This window comes from Coloeus monedula, assembly GCF_965178545.1.
Source record: "Coloeus monedula genome assembly, chromosome: 26".
NCBI classification, from domain to species: Eukaryota; Metazoa; Chordata; class Aves; order Passeriformes; family Corvidae; genus Coloeus; species Coloeus monedula.
In genome coordinates, this window is record NC_138806.1 from 5,459,954 (window position 1) to 5,478,494 (window position 18,541).

The window sequence follows — 18,541 nt, forward strand, 5'->3', positions numbered from 1 at the left end:
TGGGGACGCTGAGGGACGGGGACGGGGGAGGAGCCGCAGTTCCCGTGGCCGAGCGTGGGCACGGGGGGCTTGGGGACAGCGGGCAGGGGGACTGCAGGCATGGCGTGTCCTCGCTCCGTGTCACCGCTCCGGCTCCTCTGGGTCCTCCGGGACCTCCCGGTGCAGCCTGAGCGTGCTGTGTGTCCCCGTGTCCCCATCCCAGCCACGCCGTGCCAACCAGCGCATCCCTGTCCCCCCTCCCTGCGCAGCAGTGTCACCTCCAGGACGGTGGCGATGTCCCTTTCCCGGGCACGGTGACACGGATCGCGCCCGCGCCGGCGTCACTCCCGCCCGGGGAAACTGAGGCAGGGAGCGACAGGCCGGGACTTGTCCCTTCAGCCGGGGCGGGACCGGCCGGAGCGGAGCCTCCCGCTGCCCACCCGGGGGGCTCCGGGGGTCACCCTGGCCCCTCCCTCCGTGCCAGCCTCGGCGGAGCCCGCGGGGACAGCCCCGCTCGGGGTCCCCAGCCGGTGTCCCCTCCCTGGAGGGTGGCAGTGCCACGTGCGATGTCCCCTGGCAGCCTGGGCCGCACTTGTGGGGTCGCCGCCGGGGGTCCGCACCCCGGGTGGCGATGCCATTTGGGATGTCCCCCCGCCAGCCCGGGCTGATGTCGCAGGGTCCCCAGCGCGGGGTGCCGCCCCTAGGAGGTGACGATGCCATTTGGGATGTCCCCCGCCAGCTCCGGGGTCCCGCCCCGGGGCGCAGGGACAGAATCGGGGTCCGGGCCAGGTGCCACCGAGCCGCGGCCACGTCCCACACGTGGCTGTCCCCGTGTCCCCGGCACAGAGACCCAACGCCCGCGTCCGCGCTGCTTCCCGCGGCTTTTACGAGCTTGGCCGGAGCCGCGGTGTCCCTGGGGATGTCCCCGAGTGTCCCCAAGCCCCGGGGACCCCTCCGGGCCACCCAACCCCACCCCCGCCCCTTCCACCTGCAGCGCCCCAGGGGCGGGAGGGACCCGGGGGGTGCCGGGGTGGCTCCGGAGGGCTCCGGCACCCCGGCGGGACCCCCGCGTGGCTTTTGGGGTGTCGGGGCGGGGGTCGGGGCGCCGGTGCCAGGCGGTGATGAGTAACCGGAGCGCGGGGAGGGCGGTAATTAAAGGGAGGCTCTCGCCACAGCAGGTTCCCACAAATGGAGGCCCCGCGGCCACAGACACGGCACAACAAAGCACCGAGCAATTATTTGGCTCCAGTGGGAGCTGCTGGTCCCGTGGGGGCTGGAGCCAGCTGGGCACCCCGGGGCTGGCACCTCCGGGGGGGCGCGGGGTGGGGGCGGGACCCCCGGTGGTGGCGGGACCCCCGGTGGTGGCGGCGGCGGCGGCGACCCCCGACTCCCCCTGGGACCTCCTCCACCCGAGCACCCCGATCTTGGTGAGGGGTTGGGGGTCCCCGTCCGCTTTGGGCACCCCCCGAGCTCTGCAAAGGGGTCGGGGATCGCCGTCACTTCTGGCAGCTGGAACGCCCCAAAACCCGCCACGGAGCCTGAGCCGCCCCCCCCCCGAACCTCGGCAAGGGGAATGGGGACCCCCATCCTCTCAGAGAACCCCGAGCCCCTCGTAGAAGGGAGCTGGGCACCCCCACATCCCGCCGAGAGCCCTGAACCCCCGGAACGCCCCGGTCTTTGTGAACCCGAGCCCTCCCGAGCACCCCAAAATCCGCACGGGGACTGGGCATCCCTAATCTCTCCTGGCACCCTGAGCACTGCCAGGGGAGTGAGCACCCCCAAAACCCCTCCAGAACCCCCCGAGCACCCCAACCTCTGAAAGGGGACCGGGAACCCCTCTGAGCACCCCGAACCCTACAAGAGAACCGGGGACCCCAAACCCTCCGAGCACCCCGAGCTCCCCCAGCACCCCAGCTCTGTGAGGGGGCTGTGGGGACCCCCAGCTCCTCTGAGCACCCCGAGCTCTGCAGGGGGACGGGAACCCCGCTGTGCCCCCGCTCCGGGGGTGTTGGGGTCCTTCGGGAGCCCCCGTTGGGTGACATCACACCCGGACCCCCCCCCAAATGCTCCTCACTGACCACCCCGGGGTGCCCCGAGGAGCCTTTAATGGGGGGGGGGGGAGAGGGGGATCCCCGGGACTCCCCACCCGCGGGGGGGACGCCGCTGACGTCATCCGGCTTCAACTGCTCAGACCCCCCTCGGCCAATCACAAGCGCGGCTCGTCCTCCTCGCCCATTCCATTGCCTCGTCAATCTGTCAATCAAAATCGGCTGACCAATAAAAATCCGTGTTTTGGGCGGGTCCCGCCCACGAGGAAGTCCTTCCCCCCGAAGGCCTGTCAATCAAACAGCCGATGGGCACAGGCTGGGCTCGCGTCCATTGGCCGGTTGTGTTGTCAATCAAAAATCCACCCTGCTATTGGCTCTCGGTCGCCGTCCGTCACCTCGGCGCTCCGCGCCCATTGGCCGAGCGGCCCCCCCATCCCGAGCCCTATTGCTCGGAGCAGCTGCCCATAACCCACCATCCCGCCGCGGATTGGCCGCCGTTCCACCATCTCGCCGCCCATTGGTCAGCACGCCGACAAGCCGGCCGGCGATTGGCCGAGAACCCCTCGCGGGGCGGGCGCAGCAGGGCGGTGCCCGGCGGAGGAAGATGGCGCCGTGAGCGGGTCGGAGCCGCCGCCGCCCCCGGCCGGTCAGTGCAGGGGGAGCGGGGCCGGGGCGCGGCCACGCCGGGGCCGCCGGGGGCGGGGAGCGACCTGCGGCCTCCCCGGCCCGCCCTCCCCCAGCGCCCGGCGGGCGGGCGGCGCTTCCGGCGCCGGGGCCCGGTCGGGGGCGGGCCCGGCCTTTCGGACCCGCCTCTCCCGGGACCGCCCGGAGGGGCCGGGGGGGGGGCCCGGGGTGTGATGTGAGGGGGGGTCCCCGGGGATTCTCGCCTCATCCCGGTCCGGAGGTGGCGGGGTCAGTTCTGGGGGGGCCTCCCGGGGTGCTCGGGGGGTCCCGGGGCAGCGGGGGCGGGGTGGGCCCGGCGCCCCCCCACACGTGGGGTCCGGGTCGGGGTCTGCGGGAGCCGCCCCGGTTTTAGGGTTTTTTTTGGGGGGGGTGGCGGGGCTGGGGACGCGGGGAGGGGGAGTTGGGGATGGGGATTTTGTGGGATTTGGAGAGGGATTCGGGCTGGTTCCCTTTGGGGGAGCTGTTGCCGCGGTGGAGTTTGGGATGGTTCCCGAATTCCCCTGGTGGGATTCGGGATGGTTCCCAAATTTCCCTGGCGGGATTCGGGATGGTTCCCGAATTTCCCTGGTGGGATTCGTTTCCCTGGTGGGATTTGGGATGGTTCCCGAATTTCCCTGGTGGGATTCAGGATGGTTCCCGAATTTCCCTGGTGGGATTCATTTCCCTGGTGGGATTCGGGATGGTTCCCGAATTTCCCTGGTGGGATTTGGGATGGTTCCCGAATTTCCCTGGTGGGATTCGTTTCCCTGGTGGGATTTGGGATGGTTCCCGAATTTCCCTGGTGGGATGCGTTTCCCTGGTGGGATTCAGGATGGTTCCCAAATTTCCCTGATGGGATTCAGGATGGTTCCCAAATTTCCCTGGTGGGATTCATTTCCCTGGTGGGATTTGGGATGGTTCCCGAATTTCCCTGGTGGGATTCATTTCCCTGGTGGGATTCGGGATGGTTCCCGAATTTCCCTGGTGGGATTCGTTTCCCTGGTGGGGTTTGGGGTGGTTCCCGAATTTCCCTGGTGGGATTTGGGATGGTTCCCGAATTTCCCTGGCGGGATTCATTTCCCTGGTGGGATTTGGGATGGTTCCCGAATTTCCTTGGTGGGATTCGTTTCCCTGGTGGGATTTGGGGCTGTTTTCCCTTTGTGGGATTCATTTCCCTGGTGGGATTCCTTCCCCTGATGGGCTTTGGGCAGCGGCAGGACCCATCCCGGGTTTTGGGGTGCATCAGGGGGACAAACACGCGGCCTTCTCCCCGATTCCTGAGCGTGTCCAGCCCCAGCACGACGCTGTGCTGCTGCTGGAAGTTTCCCTCCTCGAGGGTTCCCCAAGATCCGCTTTGATTCCCACTCTTTCATCCCGGAGGCTGCTCCTTCCCGTGCTCCCAGCTCCCTGGATTTCAGCTGCTTTTCCTCTTTATCCCTCAAAACACCGGGAATTTCAAAAAAAAAAAAAAAAACAAACCCCAACAAACCCCAGAGTGGGTTCTGGCGAGCCCCGGAGCGGGTTTGAACCCAATCCCTCTGTGAATCCCGGCCGGGATTATCCCGAGGCTTTGCCGATTTCCTGCTGTTGATATGGAAATCCGCGGGTGCTTGAGCCCCTTTAGGCTTGGAATGTTCGTTTTCCCTGGAAAAACAAATGGAGCTGCTCCTCTTGGGGGAGGTTTTGTTAATCCCGAGGGGTTTGGTTTGGTTTTTTTTTTTTTTTTGGGAGTTTTCCATGGATTTTAGGGCACTCTGCTTCACCCGAGCTCCCACCACGGGTGGGAAACACACGGAGGGATCACCCCGGGCTTCCCTTGGTCAAATCCCCATTTATTTTTCCGGGATAATGGGATTTTTCCCGGGATCTGCCTCCTCCCTGGCGGGCTCAGCCCTGCTCCGATTCGCAGCCGGGGCTGTTAATCCTCAGCTCTAATTCCCATGGAAGCAGCCGCACAAAATCCCGGGAAGAACATTCCCGTTTATCCCGGGCCAGCCCTGGGCACATCCCAAGGGAATGGGTGCCCTTTTCCAAGGCGCCCGCGACTCCCACCTGCCTCTTCCCAAGGATTTGGAGCTGGAGCTGTTCCCACTTTGTCACTTTTCCCGGTTTTTCCACCTCTCAGTGGCTCAGTTTGAGGAAAAACTCCCCATATCCCGTTATCCCGGGCTATCCAAGAGGTCTCACCTGGGGTTTTGCGGGAGATTTGGCTGCTCCTCCATCTCCTGGAGGAATTCTCTCCCGGTTTAAAGGTCCTGGCAGCTTCAAAACGAAGGAAATTCCTCGTTTTCCCCTTTTTTCCCCACATCCTGGCTGCTCCCAGGAAGGGCCTTTGGGGTCGGGGCTGTCCCTGTCACCCTCAGCCAGCCCGTGCTTATCCAGGGAAATCTGATGGAGTGGCCAGGGAAACTTGCCAAAGGAAATTTGTCTCCAAATCCAGAAGAAAACACGGAGCAAATCGTGAGGATTTAGGAGTCTTTTTTTTTTTTTGTCCCCCCCCCCCCGGCTTAAACCCTTAAAAAGAAACTGTTCAAAGCCACAAATCTTGCCCTGAATTCCTTTTAATTCCCAAAGTTGGAAAAACAGGCAGCAGGGCTTGGAATGGGAAGTTTTCGGGCTGGGAATGGGAAAGTTTCAGGCTGGGAAGATTTTGGGATGGAAACAGGAAGGTTTCAGGCTGGAAATGGGATAATTTCAGGCTGGAAATGGGAAGGTTTCAGGCTGGGAAGATTTCAGCCTGGGAATGGGAAGATTTTGGGCTGGAAACAGGAAGGTTTCAGGCTGGGAATGGGAAGATTTTGGGCTGGAATGGGAAGGTTTCAGGCTGGGAAGATTTTGGGCTAGAAACAGGAAGGTTTCAGGCTGGGAATGGGAAGATTTCAGGCTGGGAAGATTTTGGGCTTGAAACAGGGAGGTTTCAGGCTGGAAATGGGAAGATTTCAGGCTGGAATGGGAAGATTTTGGGCTGGGATGGGAACGTTTCGGGCTGGGAATGGGAAAGTTTCAGGCTGGAATGGGAAGGTTTCAGGCTGGAACTGGGATAATTTCAGGCTGGGAATGGGAAGGTTTCAGGCTGGGAAGATTTCAGCCTGGGAATGGGAAGATTTTGGGCTGGAAACAGGAAGGTTTCAGGCTGGAAATGGGAAGATTTCAGGCTGGGAAGATTTTGGGCTGGGATGGGAATGTTTCGGGCTGGGAATGGGAAAGTTTCAGGCTGGAATGGGAAGATTTTGGGCTGGAATGGGAAGATTTTGGGCTGGGAAGATTTTGGGCTAGAAACAGGATGGTTTCAGGCTGGAAATGGGAAGATTTCAGGCTGGAATGGGAAGATTTAAAGCTGGAAACTGGAAGGTTTCAGGCTGGAATGGGAAAGTTTCACGCTGGAATGGGAAGATTTTGGGCTGGGAATGGGAAGATTTCAGGCTGGGAGTGGGAAGATTTCAGGCTGGGAAGATTTTGGGCTAGAAACAGGAAGGTTTCAGGCTGGAAATGGGAAGGTTTTAGGCTGGAATGGGAAGATTTTGGGCTGGGATGGGAATGTTTCGGGCTGGGAATGGGAAAGTTTCAGGCTGGAATGGGAAGGTTTCAGGCTGGAAATGGGAAGATTTCAGGCTGGAATGGGAAGATTTCAGGCTCGGAAGATTTTGGGCTAGAAACAGGAAGGTTTCAGGCTGGAATGGGAAGATTTAAAGCTGGGAATGGGAAGGTTTCAGGCTGGAATGGGAAGGTTTCAGGCTGGAATGGGAAGATTTAAAGCTGGGAATGGGAAGGTTTCAGGCTGGAATGGGAAGATTTAAAGCTGGGAATGGGAAGGTTTCAGGCTGGAATGGGAAGGTTTCAGGCTGGAATGGGAAGGTTTCAGGCTGGAATGGGAAGATTTAAGGCTGGGAAGGTTTCAGGCTGGGAATGGGAAGATTTCAGGCTGGGAATGGGAAGGTTTCAGACTGGGAAGGTTTCAGGCTGGGAATGGGAAGATTTCCGGCTGGAAACAGGAAGATTTCGGCTCGCCGGGCGCACCCGCTTCGAAGCTGGGGGGGCTCTGTCACTTTTGAGGGGCTGCTCCTTCAAGCCAGGGCTGTGCTGGGTTGCAGGAAAACGAGGGAGATCCGGGAGCACTCGCTGGGATTTCCCTCTGGGAAGCAAACGAAGGCCAAAGCGGGGGGAGAAGGGGACGCGCCGGGGGCGGTTCCGTCGCCCCTCTGAAAGTGTGGGTGAGGTGGGATGATTTCGGGAGATCCCAGGGGAATCCCTTGGGATCAGAGCCTCGGGCTGGGCTCCCCGAGGAGCTGCTGGGCTGATCCCTGCCCGCTCCCTGTCCCCACAGCTCGAGGGACAGCATGGCAGCCACTGCCGCCGTCAGCCCCAGTGAATACCTGCAGCCGGCCGCCTCCGCCGCCCAGGTGAGTCCAGCCCGTCCTCAGGAGTTTTTCCCGGGATGCAGGAGGAGCCAGGACAGCAGGACAGGCCCTGGAGCCACTCCGGGGGCTCATTCCCAGTGCTGATCCCGGTGTTTGTTGCTCCTCCCTGTGTTTTCCCTGAGGGTCTCTCGTGTACCTCGGGGTGGGTTTGGGATTCGAGCTGTCTGTGATGTTCCAGGGGGTGAATCCCAGGAGGTTTCCAGGATATCCACAGCCTCGTGGTGGTTTTAAGGACCCAGGAATGGGATTTAAAGGTTGTCACCATCCCAATGTCACCACTGCTAAAGGCAGTGGGGTGCTGGACGTGGGCAGGGATTTCATCAGAGGAAAATTTAGGAATTGGTTGGTTTGGGATGGGCTGCTCAGGGGTGTGGTGAGGTCACCTGGAGGCGTTTAAGGACAGGCTGGACGTGGCACCCAGTGACAAAGTGTCACCCAGGTGGGACTGGATGATCTCAAAGATCCTTTCCAACCACAGCGATCCTGCAATTCTGCGATCCCGTAAAGGCACACGTGGGTAATTAAGCAGCTCCCTTAATCAGGGGCGTCTCGTTAGCACGGGCTGGTTCCTGCGGGTGCTTGGCACTGATTTCCCTGTCTCCCCAGGACTCCCAGCCCTCTCCCCTGGCCCTGCTGGCAGCCACATGTAGCAAGATCGGTCCCCCCGCCGTGGAAGCCGCCGTGACGCCGCCGGCCCCTCCGCAGCCCACCCCTCGCAAACTGGTGCCCATCAAACCCGCCCCGCTGCCCCTGGGCTCGGCCAAGAACAGCATCGGCATCCTGTCCTCCAAAGGGAACCTCTTCCAGATCCAGGGCTCCCAGGTGGGCACCTCCTACCCCGGCGGGCAGCTGGTTTTCGCCATCCAGAACCCGGCCGTGCTCAACAAAGGCTCGCGCTCCTCGTCCTCGTCCTCGTCCTCCTCCAACATCCAGTACCAGGCGGTGCCACAGCTGCAGCCTGGCACGCCTCAGACCATCCAGGTGCAGCCCAACCAGATCCAGATCATCCCAGGCACCAACCAGGCCATCCTCACGCCTTCCTCTTCCTCGCACAAGCCCGTGCCCATCAAACCGGCCCCGGCGCAGAAAGCGGCGGCGGCGGCATCGGGCACGGGCGGCGGCGTGGTCAAACTGCCCGGGGCCAGCAACGTCACCTTGACCTTGCCCGTCAACAACCTGGTGAGCCCCGAGACGGGCGGCCAGGCCCAGCTCCTCACGGACAGCCCTTCCAAACCCAGCAAAAAGCCTCGGAAAAAGGCCATGTCCCCCACCCAGCCGGCCGCCGTGGCCGTGACCGAGCAGGTGGAGACGGTGCTGATCGAGACCACGGCGGAGAACATCATCCAGGCTGGCAACAACCTGCTGATCGTGCAGAGCCCGGGCTCGGGGCAGCCGGCCGTGGTGCAGCAGGTGCAGGTGGTGCAGCCCAAGCAGGAGTCGCAGGTGGTGCAGATCCCGCAGCAGGCGCTGCGCGTGGTGCAGGCCGCCTCGGCCACGCTGCCCACCGTGCCCCAGAAATCCTCGCAGAACTTCCAGATCCAGGCAGCCGAGCCCACTCCCACCCAGGTATCGCCTGTTTGGGGTTTTGGGGGGGGGGGATCTGTCTCTGCTGGTTGGTCTGAGTGTTACTCCCAGGATTTAGGAGCTGGAAGGGTTTGTGAGGTGTTCCCGGTTTGGGGTCGGGTTTAGGCGTTGCTGGGTGGGTTCTCTGGTGGTTGGGAGCACCAGCTGCTGGAGCTGTTCCCTCTGCAGGGATTTGGGAGCTCTCCCAGCCTGGCCATCCTGCTTTTATAGGGCCTGGAGGGGCTCTGGTGTCCCTGAAACCTGCCCAGTGTTGGGGTTGGGATGAGCCAGCCTGCTGGGGAGTTCCTGGGAAATGACGGGTGCTGGGAGAGGGGTTGGTGTCTTTGTGTGGCCTTGAGCAAAAGCCAGGCCCTTTCTCCTTTCTCCAGGAGGGCCACAAAGGTCCACATTCACTTCCCTGTGAGGGTGGGGAGGGGCTGGGATGGAATTCCCAGAGAACCTGGAAGTGTCCAAGCCCAGGCTGGAGCCACCTGGGACAACAAAAACCATCCCGTGCAAGTTGAAACGAGCCCATCTTTAAGCTCCATCCCGACCCAAACCATCCCCGCAATTCCTGGGCTGTGCGGGTGGATCCCACCCCTCTTCCTCTCCTCCAGGTCTACTTCAAGACCCCCTCAGGCGAGCTGCAGACCGTGCTGCTCCAGGAGGCCTCCTCCATGGCCATGGCTCCATCGTCGGGGACGTCCTGCGGCAGCCCCGTGTCCCGCAGCCCCGGCCCCGGCGGCCGCAAACCGGCCCCGCGCAAGGAGCGGCCGCTGCCCAAGATCGCCCCGGCCGGGGGCATCCTGAGCCTGAACGCGGCACAGCTGGCAGCAGCTGCCCAGGCCATGCAGACCATCAACATCAACGGCGTGCAGGTGCAGGGCGTCCCCGTCACCATCACCAACACCGGAGGTGGGTGGCACCGGGCGGGAGTTGGGGGCCGGGGATGGGGTCGGTGAGCAGCTCCCCGAGGCTCCTGAGGGTGGGATGGGATCCCTCGTGGCGCCGAGGGGGGAGTGTGGTTGTGGAGGAGGTGTCAGCACCTTCTGTGGTGGCTCCAGGAAGCTGGGAGTGTTTGCCAAGGTGTTCTTTGGGTGATTCCGGGCGTATCCTGGCAGGCTGTGCATAGCAGGGACACAGCTGCGGGAAGCGTCTGAGGTTTCCCGGGAGCTCAGCTCGGCTCTGTCGCCTCGTCAGCTCTGTTCCCAAATCCTTGAGGTGGTTTTTTCCCCAGAGAATTGGAGCCCAGCTGAGCAGAGGGACACAGTTGTCCCTTCTGCAGCCACCCCTGCCATGGATCCCATTCCAGATCCCCCCATCCTGGGGCTGGAACATCTCCCTGCATCCCCTGGGAACAAGGAACTCTCCCGAGTTCCCAAACCCGGCACAGGCACCTTCACACACACAGCTCCGTTCTTGCAGCTCCATGGCCAGGGATCACCATTCCCAGGCAGTGACCCCCTCACTCCAGGCATCTTCCTTAATCCCAAAACCAGCCGGGCACCACCCCGGTGCTCCCGATCCCAAGAAAGCCACGTCCCTGCAGCCGCCCTGGCCCCCATTCCGCCGCCAGCCCTTTCCCGAGGAGCCGAGGGGAGGGAGCCGTGTCTGCGGGGAGTTTTATCTCCCTCCTGATCCAGCCAGACCTGCTGCCTGCCGCGGTTTCTGCTCCAGCAGCTGCCTTTGCCAGTGGCAATCTGCTCCTCCTTTCCTGGCTCCGAGCGGCGTCAGCACAAATCCCATCCCGGCGCGGTTTCCCGCTCCGCCGTTCTCCCGGGATCGCCTTTCCCGGGGATGGGGGGGGGGGGGTGGATTTAATTGGAGATTCCAGGGGCAGATGTGGAGGGGACCAGTAGGACCTGCTGCCCACGGGTGTGATGAGCCGGGCCAGGGCTCAGCCAGGACGTTCCCACCTCCTCCGGAGCTGCCACGTCCCTCGGCTCCGCGCTGCCTTCCCGGCGGATCCCTCGCTCTTCGCCTGCGCTCCCTCCCTGCTGCCTTCGCTGCTCTGCTGGAAATCCCACTTGTTCTTCTCCTTCTCCTCCTCCTCCTCCTTCTCCTCCTCCTCCTCCTCCTCCTTCTCCTCCCTGCTGCCCTGGGAGCAGCGATCCCACCCCGATCCCATTCCCAGTCCCCATCCCGCTTGCTGACGCTGACCCCGTCTTCTTCTTTCCAGCCCCCGTCACGGCTGCCAGGGACGCCCGAGCCTGGAGCGGCCCTTAGGCTGCGGGGTAAGTCCCGTTTTTTTGCTCAATATATTGCACGTTTTTTCAAAGTTTCTTTTTTGTTTCCTCTTTGATCCTTTTTTTCCCCGCCCCCCAAAAGGGTCGAAAACCGAAAACTTTGAAAAACCGCACAGTATATTCAGAAAAAAGGGACTTACCGGGAGCAGCACGGGGCAAAGGGGGCTGTGCTGCATGCAGGGCTGGAAGCGGGGACAAATTTAGGGTCCGCTGGGAGGAGCGTGGATGGATCCTGATCCCACTTTTCCCTCCCCAGGCCAGCAGCAGCTGACGGTGCAGAACGTGTCCGGCAACAACGTGACCATCAGCGGGCTGAGCCCCACCCAGATCCAGCTGCAGATGGAGCAGGCGCTGTCCGGGGACATCCAGCCCGGGGAGAAGAGGAGGAGGATGGCCTGCACCTGCCCCAACTGCAAGGACGGCGAGAAGCGGTGAGTTCGGAGCTGCATCTGCCTCTCCCGGGATAACCCAGGCAGAAAGGGAGCTGGGGGTACTGGTGGACAACCAACATGAGCCAAAAAGGGCAGTGGCTCCTGGTCTGGATGAGGAATGGAGTGGCCAGCAGGGTCAGGGAGGTCATTCTTCCCCTGTACTGGGCTGCACCTCGAGTGCTGTGTCCAGTTCTGGGCCCCCCAATTCAGGAAGGTACATTGAGAGGCTGGAGAGTGTCCAGAGAAGTCCAACAAGGCTGGTGAGGGGTCTGGAGCACAAACCCTGTGAGGAACAGCTGAGGGAGCTGAGGTTGTTCAGCCTGGAGAAAAGGAGGCTCTGGAGTGAGCTGGTCACTCCACAACTCCCAGCCAGGCGGGGTTTGGTCTCTTCTCCCAGGGAACAGCGACAGGATGAGAGGACACAGCCTCGAGCTGTGCTGCCAGGGGAAGGTTAGGTCAGACATCAGAAAGGAATTCCACACTGAATCTGCCCAGGGATGGACACAGCCACCATCCCTGGAAGGCTTGAACAAAACCTGCACGTGGCACCCGGTGCTGGGCTTGCTGAGAACATCTCAGCTCCCAGATTGGACTCGATGATCTCAAACCTCCTTCCCGACCCGATCCATCCCGTGATCCTTTCCCTGCGCAGGCCGGGCGATCCCGGGAAGAAGAAGCACATCTGCCACATCCCGGAGTGCGGCCGGACGTTCCGCAAGACGTCGCTGCTGCGGGCGCACGTGCGGCTGCACACGGGCGAGCGGCCCTTCGTGTGCAACTGGGTGTTCTGCGGCAAGCGCTTCACGCGCTCCGACGAGCTGCAGCGGCACGCGCGCACCCACACAGGTCTGGGGGCTGCTGGGGGGGCCTTTCCTGAGGAATTCACCACAAATCCTGCCCCAAATCCCACCCCAAATCCCGCCCCGGTCACTCACACAGGTCTGGGGGGTGCTGGGGGGGCCTTTGCTGAGGAATTCACCCCAAATCCCGCCCCAAATCCCACCCCAGTCACTCACACAGGTCTGGGGACTCCTTTCCTGAGAAATTCACCCCAAATCCCACCCCAAATCCCACCCCAGTCACTCACACAGGTCTGGGGGCTCCTTTCCTGAGGAATTCACCCCAAATCCCGCCCCAGATCCCGCCCCACTCACCCACACAGGTCTGGGGTCTGCTGGGGGGCCTTTCCTGAGGAATTCACCCCAAATCCTGCCCCAAATCCTGCCCCAAATCCCACCCCAGTCACTCACACAGGTCTGGGGGCTCCTTTCCTGAGGAATTCACCCCAAATCCCACCCCAAATCCCACCCCAGTCACTCACACAGGTCTGGGGACTCCTTTCCTGAGGAATTCACCCCAAATCCCGCCCCAAATCCCACCCCGGTCACCCACACAGGTCTGGGGGGTGCTGGGGGGGCCTTTGCTGAGGAATTCACCCCAAAATCCTGCCCCAAATCCCACCCCAAATCCCACCCCAAATCCCGCCCCGCTCACTCACACAGGTCTGGGGGCTGCTGGGGGGGTCCCGTTTTCCGAAGAATTCACCCCAAATCCCGCCCCAAATCCTGCCCCAAATCCCGCCCCACTCACTCACACAGGTCTGGGGGCTGCTAGGGGGCCTTTCCTGAGGAATTCACCCCAAATTCTGCCCTAAATCCCGTCCCAAATCCCGCCCCAAATCCCACCCCAGTCACTCACATAGGTCTGGGAGCTGCTGGGGGGCCTTTGCTGAGGAATTCACCCCAAATCCTGCCCCAAATCCCGTCCCAAATCCCGCCCCAAATCCCACCCCAGTCACTCACATAGGTCTGGGAGCTGCTGGGGGGCCTTTGCTGAGGAATTCACCCCAAATCCCGCCCCAAATCCCGCCCCAAATCCCACCCCAAATCCCATCCCGGTCACTCACACAGGTCTGGGGGCTCCTTTCCTGAGGAATTCACCCCAAATCCTGCCCCAAATCCCACCCCAGTCACTCACACAGGTCTGGGGGCTCCTTTCCTGAGGAATTCACCCCAAATCCCACCCCAAATCCCACCCCAGTCACTCACACAGGTCTGGGGTCTCCTTTCCTGAGGAATTCACCCCAAATCCCGCCCCAGATCCCACCCCACTCACCCACACAGGTCTGGGGGCTGCTGGGGGGGCCTTTCCTGAGGAATTCACCCCAAATCCTGCCCCAAATCCCGCCCCAAATCCCACCCCGGTCACTCACACAGGTCTGGGGGGTGCTGGGGGGGCCTTTGCTGAGGAATTCACCCCAAATCCTGCCCCAAATCCAACCCCAAATCCCACCCCAAATCCCACCCCAGTCACTCACACAGGTCTGGGGGCTGCTGGGGGGGTCCCGTTTTCCGAAGAATTCACCCCAAATCCCGCCCCAAATCCTGCTCCAAATCCCGCCCCACTCACTCACACAGGTCTGGGGGCTGCTAGGGGGCCTTTCCTGAGGAATTCACCCCAAATCCCGCCCCAAATCCCACCCCAGTCACTCACACAGGTCTGGGGGCTGCTGGGGGGTCCCGTTTTCCGAAGAATTCACCCCAAATCCCGCCCCAAATCCCTCCCCGGAGCACTGGGAGGGTGGGACACCCCAAGTTGTGTTTGTGGTTGGAGTTTTTTAGGGGGGACTGGAAGATTTTGGGGGAGGGGTCTCTGCTGCTTTTGGGTTGTCCCAATGATGGGCGTGACAGAGGTGTCACAGGAATGGGACAGGGGCATTAAAGGGGACCTGTCCTGGGGGTGTCACCAGCACCCCAAGAGCCACAGGGCAGCACTGGGATGATCCTGGACCCCAGATGATCTTGGGGTTTGAGATATTGGGAGGGAGTGCAGGAAGATTTTGGGGGTGTTGGAGGATTTTAGGGAATCTCTGCTGCTCTGGGGGTGTCACCAGCACCCCAAGAGCCACAGCAGAGCGCTGTGGGATGATCCTGGGCACGTTCTCCCCAAATTCCCAGGGGGGAAATGGGTTAGGAAGATTTTGGGGGCGTTCCTGCTTGGTTTGGGGTTATCCCAGTGACAGAGATACCCTACAAAAGCACAGGGGACACACCTGGCGTGGGGATTGGGGTGACACTGGCAGTTTGGGACAACACAGGCACGGGGGGGGTGTCCCAAACTTTCCCCCCCAAGTGCCACCCCTTGAGCGTCCCCACAGGTGACAAACGCTTCGAGAGCCACAGGGCAGCACTGGGATGATCCTGGACCCCAGATATCTTGGGGTTTGAGATATTGGGAGGGAGTGCAGGAAGATTTTGGGGGTGTCGGAGGATTTTAGGGAATCTCTGCTGCTCTGGGGGTTATCCCGGTGACAGAGGTGTCCTGCAAAGGGGTGGCAGGGATTAACGGGGACCTTTCCTGGGGGTGTCACCAGCACCCCAAGAGCCACAGCAGAGCGCTGTGGGATGATCCTGGGCACGTTCTCCCCAAATTCCATGAGGGGAAATGGGTTAGGAAGATTTTGGGGGCGTTCCTGCTTGGTTTGGGGTTATCCCAGTGACAGAGATACCCTACAAAAGCACAGGGGACACACCTGGCGTGGGGATTGGGGTGACACTGGCGGTTTGGGACAACACAGGCATGGGGGGGGTGTCCCAAACTTTGCCCCCCAAGTGCCACCCCTTGAGCGTCCCCACAGATGACAAACGCTTCGAGAGCCACAGGGCAGCACTGGGATGATCCTGGACCCCAGATGATCTTGGGGTTTGAGATACTGGGAGGGAGTGCAGGAAGATTTTGGGGGTGTCGGAGGATTTTAGGGAATCTCTGCTGCTCTGGGGGTGTCACCAGCACCCCAAGAGCCACAGCAGAGCGCTGTGGGATGATCCTGGACCCCAGATATCTTGGGGTTTGAGATACTGGGAGGGAGTGCAGGAAGATTTTGGGGGTGTCGGAGGATTTTAGGGAATCTCTGCTGCTCTGGGGGTTATCCCGGTGACAGAGGTGTCCTGCAAAGGGGTGGCAGGGATTAACGGGGACCTTTCCTGGGGGTGTCACCAGCACCCCAAGAGCCACAGCAGAGCGCTGTGGGATGATCCTGGGCACGTTCTCCCCAAATTCCCAGGGGGGAAATGGGTTAGGAAGATTTTGGGGGCGTTCCTGCTTGGTTTGGGGTTATCCCAGTGACAGAGATATCCTACAAAAGCACAGGGGACACACCTGGCGTGGGGATTGGGGTGACACTGGCAGTTTGGGACAACACAGGCATGGGGGGGGTGTCCCAAACTTTCCCCCCCAAGTGCCACCCCTTGAGCGTCCCCACAGGTGACAAACGCTTCGAGAGCCACAGGGCAGCACTGGGATGATCCTGGACCCCAGATGATCTTGGGGTTTGAGATATTGGGAGGGAGTGCAGGAAGATTTTGGGGGTGTCGGAGGATTTTAGGGAATCTCTGCTGCTCTGGGGGTGTCACCAGCACCCCAAGAGCCACAGCAGAGCGCTGTGGGATGATCCTGGACCCCAGATGATCTTGGGGTTTGAGATATTGGGAGGGAGTGCAGGAAGATTTTGGGGGTGTCGGAGGATTTTAGGGAATCTCTGCTGCTCTGGGGGTTATCCCGGTGACAGAGGTGTCCTGCAAAGGGGTGGCAGGGATTAACGGGGACCTTTCCTGGGGGTGTCACCAGCACCCCAAGAGCCACAGGGCAGCACTGGGATGATCCTGGACCCCAGATGATCTTGGGGTTTGAGATACTGGGAGGGAGTGCAGGAAGATTTTAGGGGTGTCGGAGGATTTTAGGGAATCTCTGCTGCTCTGGGGGTTATCCCGGTGACAGAGGTGTCCTGTCACAGGCACAGAGGGGGTGTCCCAAACCTTTCCCCCCCCAAGTGCCACCCCCTGAGCGTTCCCCTCTCCCCACAGGTGACAAACGCTTCGAGTGCGCCCAGTGCCAGAAACGCTTCATGCGCTCCGACCACCTCACCAAGCACTATAAAACCCACCTGGTCACCAAGAACTTGTAGGGGACAGCGGGGGGACCATGATGGGCCTGGAGCTGCCCTTCAAACCCCCCCCCCAGCACCTCCCCACCTCCAATCCCAACACCCCGGATCCCGGATCCACGGCACTCCCGAGCGGGGACCCCCTGGGGATGTCCCCAGCATCCCCTGAGCACCCCAAAAAATAAAAGGGGTGTGGGGCTGACCCCTCCCTGCAGCCCTACAGGGGGTCAGGGGGTGGCCCAGAGCTGTTCCCCCCCTCCTTCTCCCCAGAGTGCCCCAGGATGTGGGGCAGGAGCCACGGGCACGGAGGGGACACCCGGGAGAGGCTCCACAGCACATTCCTACTTTATATATTTAAAGTCTATAAATAGCTATAAATATCTATATTCCCTTTGGAAAATCCCTTTTTTTCTATGGAGATCGTTGCCTTACGCTCCCCCTCTCCCACATCCCCACCCTGTGGATCATGAGTGCTTTTTTAAATCTATTTAATCCCCTGGATTTCCTCCCCCTAAAACTCTTTTTCTTTTTTTCTTTTTTTTTTTTTCCCCCTCTCTTGGCAAATCCATCCCCTCCCCCTCCCAATTTTTATTTCTCCCTCCCAATTTTTATTTCTCCCTCCCAATTTTTATTTCTCCCTCCCAATTTTTATTTCCCCCTCCCAATTTTTATTTCCCAGCAACGTCAGCGTTTTCCCCCCTTTTTTTTCTTTTTTTTTTTTCTTTCTTTCTTTTTTTTTCTTTATTTTCCTTTTTTTTTTTTTTTTTTTGGCGGAATTTTGGGCTTTCATCCCCGTTTTGTTGGTTTGTTTTTTTTTTTTCCCCCCCCCGTGTGTGGATCCCTCCCCTTCCTTCCTCCTCCTCCCCCCTTTCCCCGTGTACAGTGTACATTGTATCATAGATTATATTGCTTTGGAGCTTTTAAATTAAACAAATCCACTTTATTTTTGAGTTGTGCCCGCCCCCGAGGGCGTTTCCCTGGATTATGTGATGGATCTGTTCCCAGTTTTCTGAGCTGTACCCGGAGGCAGCCGGGAGCTTTTCCTTGCTAAATAAATTTAGTCCCCAGAGGCAAATCCGGGCTCCTTTTCCCTCTCTTTTCCTGGGAATATCGTGGATGCAGCCGGGGGGAAGAGCCGAGGGTGGAACGCTGGGATTTGTTGGTGGGAATCCCCAAAACCGCTGGGAATGGGGTTATTTGTGGGAAATTTGCTGCTCTGCCACTGCCATCGGCTCTGTTCCTAATGAGCTGCTGGGTCTGGAGCCTGGGATTGTCCCCAAATCCCCGTCCCTTGTCCCAGCACCCCTCAGGGCCACATGTCCCATCCCTGGTCTGCCCTGTGCCCCATGTCCCCAAATCCCCGTGTCCCCAAATCCCCGTCCCTTGTCCCAGCACCCCTCAGGGCCACATATCCCATCCCTGTCTACCCTGTGCTCACTGTCCCCAAATCCCCGTGTCCCCAAATCCCCGTGTCCCCCGTCTCCCAGTCCCTTATCACAATCCCCCCAGGCCCAAATATCCCATCCCCACCTTCCCTGTGCTTACTGTCCCCAAATCCCCGTGTCCCCAAATCCCTGTGTCCCCCATCTCCCAGTCCCTTGTCACAATCCCCCCAAACCTAAATATCCCATCCCTGTCTACCCTGTGCTCACTGTCCCCAAATCCTCGTGTCCCCAAATCCCCGTCCCTTGTCCCAGCATCCCTCAGGGCCACATACCCATCCCTGTCTTCCCTGTGCCCTGTGTCCCCAAATCCCTGTGTCCCCAAATCCCTGTGTCCCCAAATCCCCGTGTCCCCAAATCCCTGTGTCCACCATCTCCCAGTCCCTTGTCACAATGCCCCCAAACCTAAATATCCCATCCCCACCTTCCCCGTGCTCACTGTCCCCAAACCCCCGTGTCCCCAAACCCCCGTGTCCCCAAATCCCCGTGTCCCCACATCTCTCTGTCCCTTGTCACCACCTGGCCCAAATGTCCCATCCCCACCTTCCCTGTCCCCCCCACCTGCCCCTTGTCACAATCCCGCCCTCCCCGACCCAGCTCCCCCCTTCCCACCCTCCCTGTGCCCAGTGGCACCAAGTCCAGGTGTCCCTCTGTGTCCCCAGCGTCCCCTTCTTGTCCCCGATGTCCCCAACTCCCCGTCTCCCCCTCCCCGGGGCCGCTGCCCCTTTAAGAGCCCCCCACGTACCTGTTTGTACCCTCATACCACTTCCGGGTTTCTTCGTCCCGCCCCTTCCTCCTCCTCCAATGAG

General features: G+C 60.7%; 1 protein-coding gene across 1 annotated transcript; it reads left to right on the plus strand.

Moving 5' to 3' along the window:
- Window positions 1-2,612: 2,612 nt before the first annotated feature.
- On the plus strand, window positions 2,613-17,318 carry SP2 (Sp2 transcription factor). Its single transcript, XM_082297522.1, has 7 exons — window positions 2,613-2,673; window positions 7,015-7,090; window positions 7,715-8,674; window positions 9,289-9,586; window positions 11,174-11,348; window positions 12,001-12,194; window positions 16,211-17,318. The coding sequence occupies exons 2-7, from the start codon at window positions 7,028-7,030 to the stop codon at window positions 16,309-16,311; spliced, it is 1,791 nt and encodes a 596-aa protein (XP_082153648.1). The 5' UTR covers window positions 2,613-2,673; window positions 7,015-7,027; the 3' UTR covers window positions 16,312-17,318.
- The last annotated feature ends 1,223 nt before the right edge of the window (window positions 17,319-18,541 follow it).